Source organism: Colobus angolensis, unplaced genomic scaffold (genome assembly GCF_000951035.1).
Source record: "Colobus angolensis palliatus isolate OR3802 unplaced genomic scaffold, Cang.pa_1.0 Scaffold24, whole genome shotgun sequence".
NCBI lineage: Eukaryota > Metazoa > Chordata > Mammalia > Primates > Cercopithecidae > Colobus > Colobus angolensis.
Genome location: NW_012115599.1, coordinates 10,695,567 through 10,706,103, shown reverse-complemented (window position 1 = coordinate 10,706,103; position 10,537 = coordinate 10,695,567). Strand labels below are relative to the sequence as shown.

Here is a 10,537-nt window from a genome sequence, read left to right as displayed (position 1 = left end):
GCTGGGATTACAGGCTTGAGCCACCGCGCCCGGCCCTTGGTGATTTTTCTAAGCTAATCACAGTCTCTCTCCCCTTAGAGTTAATTATTCTTGTGGCTCTGTCTTCCTAAGGGAAGTGGTCCGAACAAAATACATGCCAGGCAGTGCAAGAGCTGCTAGGAGAAAGGCCCGAGATACCCCTCCTGGCATTCGCTTGGGGGCCTACAATCTACATTCAGTCTTCTTCAGAAACTTGCTTTTCCCGGTGTTTGCTAAAGGTGATAGTTTCCAGGTCACCTGACCGGTCTCCTTTGCTGTCAGCGCCAAGTCCTGCAAGTTTGTGTGAGAGGCGAGAAACCAGCAAGAGTTGGGCAAACTTTCCAAACCAGGCTTTTCCTTCAGGGTGGAATCTAGGCGGCCACAGTCTGGTGCCAGCTGGGTCACAAACAGCTCCGTGACCTGTTTGTAAACTCGATGCTCTTACTTCCAGCCTAACCGCTCACAAGGGTGAAGCACTTAATTAATTCATCTCTTAATCTTGTTAGTAGAGACGGGATTATTAGTGTTTGAGCGTGACGGGGACGGTGCTGCTTATGAAATCCCAGGCCATTTGGAGGTGAGGATGAGGGGTCTGTGGGTAACTTTAAGGTCGACAGACCGGGAAGTACGCTCGAGGGAGCGCCAGGCCTGCTACAACGAGCGCGCGCCGGCGCACTTCTCCACCCACCTGGCGCAACCGCCAGAGCGCGCTCCCAGCAACCGCGGCTCTCGTTGCGTTTGTAGCCACTACGTCACGGCCTCTTCTGCTTCTCATTGGGCGAGTCCGTCCAATCATGTGATTCCAGTATGGCGTATAAATAAAGGCGAGGAGAAGGCGGTGGTCCGCCATTTCGTGGACGCCGGGTGAGGGAGAGCATTACTGGGTGTTGGGCCGGAGAAAAGCAGGAAGACCCATCGGAGCGTGTGGATTTGAGCCGCCGCATTTCTTAACTCTAGATCTCGGTAAGAGACCAGCGAAAGAGGGAGTGAAGTGGAAGTGGAATTTAACCGTACCGAGGAGGAGCCAGGCCCAATGGCGGCGCCAGATTGAGACAAAGAGGTGCCGCCGCCATTTTGTGACGTTCAGCACGGGGCGGTGGCGGGGGTTCCCGGCCCATCAGAGGGTTTCCTAGTCTTGAGGTGGAGGTGTTTATATTCCTCAGTGGGTGATGAGCCAGGATAGGGGGTTACCCGGGAGTTGGGAACCACAAAGGGGAGCCGATGGCCGAGTTGTATTCCAGGTCGCGGCCTTTTTATTTTTATGGCGCCTTTTTTTTTGGCCCCTCATTTAATTGGGAAGCTTCTCGGAATGCTTTTGTAAAGTCACTAACCAAGACTGCACCTTTTGGTTCATGTTAAATGGCCCCCATAATCACCTTTACTTTCATGTAGTTTCAGTTTTTGCAGCCTGAATCTAATCACTTTTTTCTAAGACCGAACGATCTTCCCTGAACTTAAGATTCGTTCTTTCAGCCGCCTCCCATTAAAATGTAGGCTTAAGACAGGTGCCAGCAGTGGTTTTAAAAATTTTCACCAGTGGTTTGATCTTATAACTCCTGGGCACAGGGTGTGGTCACAGCAAGTAGGATGTGTCTGGACTGGATATTTTAATTAGACAAGCCCAGAGTAAGAAGAACGTGGTGTTACGGAAAGCACTTCAGCTGAATTATTTAGTATATGGTTTTTATGTAATTGAAACTGGTCTACAAGTTTATCAGATTCATCGCCGAAGTGACGACTGAGTAATAAAGCTTTATCAAATGTAGGTCCGCCAAGGAAAAAACAAGTAGGTCCCCAAAGTGCAGTGAATTTTTGAGTAGCAAATACCTCTTGGTAATTTTATATTAAAGTGAAATTATCTTAAAGTGGTATTTAGTATAATCAGTGTTGTGTAATCATCACTTACACGTAGTTCCAAAACATTTCCGTCACACACACCCCCCCGCCCCCAGGAGATTCCTACCCATTGAGCCCTTACTCCTAGTTTCCCTGTCCCACTTCCTCCCGTCACTAACCACCACTAATCTGTCTCTTTGAACTTAGCTATTTTAGATATTTAGTATTTATGGAATCGTGTATTTTTATGTCTGGCTTCTTTAGCGTAATGCTTTCAAGATTTTCCAACGTTGGAGCATTTGTCAGTACATCATTCTGCACAATACTCATTTTATATCTATACCACATTTTGCTTATCCGTTTCTGTTGATGGACATTTGGGTTAACACCTTTTGGCTACTGTGAATAAGTGCTGCTATGAGCTTACATTTAAAAAAAAAAACTGGAAAGCTGGTCTCGTTGCTTGAGAAATTTTTACTGCATAAGACTTTGGTCTATTTAATGACATGTGATAGTAGCCTTGTTCCTATGATTCCAAATGACCAAAATAGGCATGCATTTATTTATTTTTATTTTTTTGACGATGGAATCTCGCTCTGTCGCCCAGACTGGAGTGCAGTGGCGCGATCTGCCTCACTGCCACCTCCGCTTCCCGGGTTCAAGCGATTGTTCTGCCTCAGCCTCCCGAGTAGCTGGGACTACAGGTGTGCGCCACCATGCCCGGCTAATTTCTGTATTTTTAGTTGAGACGGAGTTTCACCATATTGGCTAGGCTGGTCTTGAACTCCTGACCTCGTGATCCGCCTGCCTCAGCTTCCGAAAAGTGCTGGGATTACAGGCGTGAGCCCGGTCCATGGGCATTTTTTTTTTTAAATGAAAAGTTGGCCTTAACTTTTATTAAAGCTGATAAGTTTTGGCTTATGTAGGCACTTTGAATCCCTTTCTTGGTAGTGTAACCTTAAGGACTAGCTTTCTTCATCATTGTTGTATTTGGTTTTGAGTCCCCAACAGAACTCTTTTATACTTTTCTAGAAATGCTTTATTTTGGGGATTAAATCAAATAACAGGTTAAGTCTTTAACTCACTGCCCAGATGATGGTAAATGCTCCTCCAGGGTTCTCACGTTCCAAGGAAGCTGTTTTTTCCTTCACTAATTGCTGGCTTCCTCAGGGTTAGGAGAGTAAAAGTTATGGGGGAACGGGTGCTTAGCAGTAACATTTCTTGTTTGGTTTCTAGCATTTTGGAATTAAGTTTTCTTTCTCTTTACATGCTACCTTAAAGTCTTCTGTGCACCCTAATGGAATTCTTTCTAAGGATCTGTGGTTTTAACTGTAGATGTTTAGATAAATGAATATTTTTGGTATTTTTCATTACAGAAATGCATCGTGATTCCTGTCCATTGGACTGTAAGGTTTATGTAGGCAATCTTGGAAACAATGGTAACAAGACCGAATTGGAACGGGCTTTTGGCTACTATGGACCACTCCGAAGTGTGTGGGTTGCTAGAAACCCACCCGGCTTTGCTTTTGTTGAATTTGAAGATCCCCGAGATGCAGCTGATGCGGTCCGAGAGCTAGATGGAAGGTAATTTAAATTGATACAAATGTATTGCTTGTGTTTTTCATACTTAAAATCTACAGGATATGTGGCTCTTAGATCTGGCTTTCCCAATCACTGGCCAATTGTACCTTTAGATAAAATTGGCTTTTTTTTTTTTTTTTTGGGGAGATGAGTCTTGCTCTGTCACCTGGGCTGGAGTGCAGTGGTACGATCTCGGCTCACTGCAGCCTCCGCCTCCCGGGTTCAGGTGATTCTCCTGCCTCAGCCTCCTGAGTAACTGGGACTACAGGCATGTGCCATTATGCGGGGTCGATTTTTGTGTTTCTAGCAAAGATGGGGTTTCTCCATGTTGACCAGGCAGGTCTCCCGACCTCCCGACCTCAGGTGGTCTGCCTGCCTCAGTCTCTCTCCCAAAGTGCTGGAATTACAGGTGTGAGCCACTGCCCAGCCAGGATCAAATATTTTTAAGAGTAGTTGTGAACTGATACTTGTTTAAAAAGTTGTTCACAAAATGGTTACACGGGTTTGTTGTATCTTTACTTTTATGTGTTTGAAATACTTATTCCAGAAGGTGAATCAGTTACTATTTCCCTTTGTGTTAATAGTGTCCTGTTAGCTGGCTAAGTAAGGCCGGAGTATTGACCTCCATGCCCCCTCCCCGCTTTCCTCATCTTTGGAAATATAATGGAAAAAAGGGTCTGAGTGTTCACTGTAAAGCTGCATGAAAGTTTGGTCAATTCAAACAGGTCGTAGTAAAGTTTTCCAGGGCTCACCTCTTCCCAATCACTGTCTAAATACGATAGCTTATCTAAATTTAATGACTGGTTGTATGAAGGGTGAGAAGTAATGGTCTTTTCTACTACTCTGAGCTATAATTTCTTTTTTTTTTTAAATGTATATTATTTAAAAAATAATACAGATGGCGGTCTGTGTTGCCCAGGCTGACTTCAAGCTCCTGGGCTCAAGCCATCCTCCTACCTCAGTCTGTCTGAGTGCTGGTGTTACAGGAGTGAGCCACCTCACCTGGCCACAGCTATAATTTGTTCTGTGCTGACTATTGAGGGGAGAGGGTACTGTAAAATGGCCGAAATGGTTGTCTTGTCTTGAGCCCATTTTTTACCTGGAGTTGGGCAGGGGGAGACCAATACAGCCTGACAAATAACTGAAATAAATGCTGGGACCTCAAAGGAAGAAGTCATAATGAAGATACAGAAGAACTTGTTTTTCAAGGATAAATGGATCTTCACACTTAAATTGCAACTGTTAACAAATTAATATTGAGCTCAGTAGTCAGACTGGTTCTAACAATTAGGCGATAAAATAGAAGTTGGCTTTCTTGGGAATTGGTACTTTAGAAGATCCTATTTAATTGTTTAATTTGAAATTAATTGAAATTTTAATTTGAAACTGGGAAACAAACTTACTTTGTTTTTCAAGACATAGTCTTGCCCTGTCCCCCAGGTTGGAGTGCAGTGGCATGATCTTGGCTCACTGCAACCTCTGCTTACTGGGTTTGAGTGATTCTCCTGCCTCAGCCTCCTGAGTAGCTGGGATGACAGGCATGTGCCACCACATCTGGCTATTTTTTGTATTTTTAGTAGAGCCAGGGTTTCACCATGTTGGCCAGGATGGTATCGAACTCTTGACCTAGTGATCCGCCTACCTCGGCCTCACAAAGTGTTGGGATTACAGGCGTGTACCACCGTGCCTGGCCAAAGCTTACTTTATGTTAGTAAAAATAAGGGAGCTAGAAATTTGGTATTAAATTTCACAGACACTCAGATGTGTTCTTTGCAGAATAGCCAACTGGGAGTACTTTTGGCTTTAATACACATGTCAGAAAGTTAGGCTGTTTTAAGTTTAATATCTTTGCTTCCTCAGAACACTGTGTGGCTGCCGTGTAAGAGTGGAACTGTCGAATGGTGAAAAAAGAAGTAGAAATCGTGGCCCACCTCCCTCTTGGGGTCGTCGCCCTCGAGATGATTATCGTAGGAGGAGTCCTCCACCTCGTCGCAGGTACTTGAGAGAAAGCTTGTTTAGAGGTATTGGTGTAATGGAGTAGCTAGTAGGAGCAGGTATTTCTCTTAAAAGTTTGTTGGTGGGTTTTAAACTTTGGAAGAATCGGAGGTTTCTATGAAACATTTGTTGGGTGTAGTTTGGGGTATGTGAGTTGTGCTGAGTGTTGGCTTTTGTCTTTAGGTCACTGTTCATGTTGGTAGTCAGTAACTTCTATCTTGGATCTGTCTTCTAGTTCATCTTTCTAGTTGCATCTTTCCAAATCTTCCCTTATACTTCAATTTAGGCCTTTTTCCATTTCTTGGCTCCATAATGACAAACATTACATTCAACTCTAGCTCTTCACAAATTTGTGTTTTCTACTACTAGCACAATTGTAATATTTATCAAACAGGCAGCTGTTTTAATGTTACAACTGGTAAAGTAGAAATCATTCTGAAACTAACTTAAGTCACTGACCAATAAAGGGGGCTAAAAAAGAAGTAATCCCAGTCATCTGTTCTTCAATCCCAAATAGGAGAAAATTCAGTTTTTTTATAATTGAAAATGGCATCATTCTTGGACCAGGCAGTATTGTCTGGTTGCTAACTCCACATCTCCTCAGACCTCCAAAATAGTTTCTATAGGACTAAATTTACCTCTTACAGGTGAGTGGAGTCCTTCTAGGAGACAGGAGTTCAAAATCTTGCCCCTTTTGCTATTTTGAAAAACAACAGCACACTGTTGCCCATCATAATAAAGAGTATTTGTTAGCTAATAGATGGTTGTACTGATGGCTTGTTTTTCATTTTTTTTGTGCTTTTTGGTCCATCTATTAATAAAAATGAACCCCGTTACAGAGTCACCATCATGTCTCTTCTCACCACCCTCTGAATCTGCATTAGCCAGTCAACTAGCCCTTTCAGCGTCATGTGACCAGCGCGCCCCATTCAGCTTGGCTGGTGTCGTTTCACATGACCCAGGCTGGCCAGTCGTCAGGTTGCACCGCCCTTTGGTTCCCGAGCATGCTGTTTTCTCTCAGCCTTCTCTCCAACCTTAACCAAATCGGCAGCAGCCACCTCGACCGCCCACACATTCCTGGCCAATCAGCTCAGCTGTTTATTTACCAAATGTCTTCACAACAACTACAGCAGCAGCCTTCGGCTAACAAAAAAGCAGGAAAAATCCACAACACCCCCTTCGCCAACCAACTAAATCCAACGCAACATCTGGCAAAACCTTTTCAGCAAATTCTTCCTGGCCGTCAGTCCGGCAGCCTCACCTCACCATTTCTAGCTTGTTGAAACCCAAAACTAGTAAGTTTTTCCTGCTTATACAGTTTACTGCTGGTTAAAATAAGGAGTAAGCGGCTTAAAGTAATTCTTTTTTCTGGATCAAAGGCTGGCTGTGCATAATTGAATGGTAACGTACATATATATTGCTTGGAAAACTTTTAAGGGTGATAGGGAACTCGTAATGTAACTAGACCTTCAAGTGAAACTTATTTGCATGTGCAAGATGCCAAACTAAAAAATTTTAATATCTCTAACAGATTAGCTTTCTTTTCTGGCAAAAATTTGTTGAATCCTATCACCTTTAAATGGTTTTACTAACAGTTTCAAAATTTAAAATTTTGGGGTTGAAGTGTGGGCCAAGCTAAGGTAATTTTGGTAAGCCTAAACACACTCTTAAATGTGACGATCACAAATGCAGTTCTAATGTACCACTTAATGGCATCAATATTTACACCTACCGCGTTTTCACAAAATTACACTATCCACCTGGTACCTAAGTCTTGTCATGGACTTACAGGTTTGCATGGGTTCCAAATACTGGTTTATGGTACTGTTTTTGGAACTACTTGTGGGACTATATTTTGGTGTGGTGTTTGGGTAGTGAGGTTAGTTTGACATGAAGTTTTGCATTGGACAGATCTGCTGTGAAGCATTCTTTGTTAAAGTGAATCCATGGTTGGAATACCTGCTTTTCACTTGAGCTTTTTGTTCCTTAATCCTTCTGTGCCTTTTTTTTCTTTTCTTTTTTTTTTTGGACGATGGGTGCCAGTTCTTCGGCACATTCACTGGGCCCAACAGTGAGATTGAAAAGTTGGGAAATGCCTCACGCCATAAATACTAATTGATGATGAGCCTAATTTTCCCGTTTCTGCTTTTAGATCTCCAAGAAGGAGAAGCTTCTCTCGCAGCCGAAGCAGGTAAACGACTACCTTTTTTGGCTACATTCTTAGAAATGGCAGTGTTTCTGCTGTTGTTAAACTATTCCAGATGGCTTGGTTAATGGGAATAAACCTTGGCTTTAATAGTGAATCAGATTGTAAGGGTGAGTCACTTTTCTTTGAGTTTTCAAAGACTTTTTAGAAAGTATTTAGTTTTTTTAAAAAAGAGGGTCTGTCACCCAGGCTGGAGTGCAGTGGTGTGATTATAGCTCACTGTGTCCTTTAACTCCTGTCCTTGGAGTGATCCTACCTCTTCAGCCTCCTGAGTAGCTCAGACTACAGGCACATACTATCACACCTGGCTAATTTATTTTTTGTGGAGGTGGGATCTCACTTTGTTGTCCACTCTGTTCTCAAATTCTTGGCTTCAAGTGAGCTTCCTGCCTCTGCCTCCCAAAACATTGGAATTATTGGCGTGAGCCACCATGCCAGATAAAGAGAATATTTATGTATAATTTTACCATACCTCATTGGTCCTAATGTTTTTTCTCTCGTTTAGGTCCCTTTCTAGAGATAGGAGAAGAGAGAGATCGCTGTCTCGGGAGAGAAATCACAAGCCGTCCCGATCCTTCTCTAGGTCTCGTAGGTAAGATCTTAAGATAACTTATATTTAAGAGTTTGCATACATAGTATGCTAAGACCTTTTTTGTAAGCCATAAATTTTTTACTTTAAAAGTCTATTTTGATACGTCACTAAGTGTCACCAAGTTACAGATGTAATGTTTTGTTTTCTGTTTTTTTAGCCGATCTAGGTCAAATGAAAGGAAATAGAAGACAGTTTGCAAGAGAAGTGGTGTACAGGAAATTACTTCATTTGACGGGAGTATGTACAGGAAATTCAAGTTTTGTTTGAGACTTCATAAGCTTGGTGCATTTTTAAGATGTTTTAGCTGTTCAAAATCTGTTTGTCTCTTGAAACAGTGACACAAAGGTGTGATTCTCTATGGTTTGAAATGGATCATATGAGGCATGTAATACCAAGAATTGTTACTTTACAATGTTCCCTTAAGCAAAATTGAATTTGCTTTGAACTTTAGTTATGCATAGACTGATAATAAACCTCTAAACCTGCCCAGCAGAAGTCTGATTTTTTTTTTTTTTTAAATACAGAAACAACTGGCAAAAAAACTTAAGATTTACTTTTTTTCCATAGCTGGGATATAGGATGCAGCTATAGTTGAATAAGCAGTCTTTAAAAACTGCTGTGAAACACAAGCCATCAGGTAAAAAGAAACGCTGAACTATTAAATCAGAGGTTTTTGAAAAATCCAACTTTCATCCTGGGCAGAGGTTGCCTAGTTGGTATAGAATCTGTTATTCAAGAAAGTTTACCTTTGCTTTAGGTCGTAAGTTCCTTATTTGATTGCTGTATATGGATACATGGCTGTTCGTGACATTCTTTATGTGCAAATTTGAGATTTCAAAAAATGTCCTGCCAGTTTAAGGGTACATTGTAGAGCCGAACTTTGAGTTACTGTGCGAGATTTTTTTTTCATGCTGTCATTTGTAATATGTTTTGTGAGAATCCTTGGGATTAAAGTTTTGGTTACAAATTGTTGTTTAACTTGAAAGCCTGTTTTTCCTTGCAAACTCAAATCTGTGAGCTTGGTACCAAGTCCAGGTATAACATTCCTATTGGAAGCCATACTTATATTTTCTTGTAAAGTGCTTTTGAATTAATAAAATATTAGCATAATGGTGTAATAGTCAGTTGAACCCACTGTTAACCATTGTTCTTATCCCATGGGAAGCAGTTGGTTACATGATTCTTATTTTATAAGAAACACAGCTGAGAGGCACTACGGATTAGTCTTCTGAAGTGAAGGGAATATAGATGTCACCTAAGTGATAGTTAACACTTTTTTTTTTAAAAAGGAGTAGAAGCCAGTTCAGGGTCCAAGTTATTTAGTGACCAACATTTTAAAGTATAGCAGCAACCTGGTACTTAAACACAAAGTAAATTGCCCATTAACAATGGTTTTTATCTTTAGCATGAAAACTTTCCACAGTTCTAAAAATTGCTTCCATTTTTTAATTTGAGGTGTTGCATGGGAATTCTAAGCTGATCCATCATGATGTAAAGTTCACAATATGGTTCAAATGTAACAGTGCAGAATTGAATATGGAGGCATGCATAACCTTCCTCTTAGAAAATGGGAGGAGTTGTAATTTCAAATTTTTGTGCAATTAGATTAAATCATAATGCAACAGTCTTGTGGCTTAGTTTCCTTACATATGCTCTTTCAAGATAGTTTTGGATTATGCTGTATTGACTGTCTTAAATATGAAAGATAAGTCATTGCATTAAGAGTTCAAGCTATATGAATATATTAAGATATATGGCCTAAACAAATTATTAAATTATTTCCACCTTTTACACAAATCTCACGGGTTGAATTGGTGTCAGGAAGATGCAGCCTTGAAGTTAAGCATGTTAACTTTAAGAGCTGAGATCTAGCCACTTCACTCCAGCCTGAGTGAAAGCATGTTCAAGAAAGACACTTTTCAGACTGCCTTTTGATATACTGCGAACTCTGGCATTGGGCATTTTGTCTTTCAGTATTCCTACATAGCCTAAAAACTGTTCCTGTTAGGAACAAGGCAAGATAGCTAAGAAGTTACGGAAGCCACGCAGTATGTCAATTACATTGCTCTTGTAAATGGACAACTTACATGGGCATTTTTTGGAACTATATGCCCAAAATATGCAGGCTCTTAACTTGGAAGGGTTTCTGTAAAAAGGACAGTTAGTTATGGGTATAATATGGCTAAGAGGAATAATACAGAACCTGAAATGAAAGTGACTACCAGGGAGTTACCCTGACTTAAGTGACTTAAACAGTCCCAGTTTGCAGTTACTTTAACTAGAAGCCCTAGCACAACCTCAAGAGTTAA

The 10,537-nt window shown here is 41.3% G+C and overlaps 1 protein-coding gene across 3 annotated transcripts; it reads left to right on the top strand.

The window, feature by feature from the left end:
* Positions 1 to 163: 163 nt before the first annotated feature.
* SRSF3 (serine/arginine-rich splicing factor 3) lies at positions 164 to 9,854 on the top strand. 3 transcript variants are annotated; one of them, XM_011945340.1, is made up of 6 exons: positions 164 to 981; positions 3,231 to 3,438; positions 5,296 to 5,430; positions 7,583 to 7,621; positions 8,142 to 8,224; positions 8,386 to 9,854. In XM_011945340.1, exons 2-6 carry the CDS (start codon positions 3,233 to 3,235, stop codon positions 8,493 to 8,495), a joined length of 573 nt encoding a protein of 190 aa, XP_011800730.1. In that variant the 5' UTR covers positions 164 to 981; positions 3,231 to 3,232; the 3' UTR covers positions 8,496 to 9,854. The 3 variants fall into 3 exon arrangements, with proteins under 3 accessions (XP_011800730.1, XP_011800731.1, XP_011800732.1); XM_011945341.1 differs by having other exon boundaries at positions 8,142 to 8,228; positions 8,386 to 9,853; XM_011945342.1 differs by lacking the exon at positions 164 to 981 and adding an exon at positions 1,095 to 1,259 and having other exon boundaries at positions 8,142 to 8,228; positions 8,386 to 9,853.
* The last annotated feature ends 683 nt before the right edge of the window (positions 9,855 to 10,537 follow it).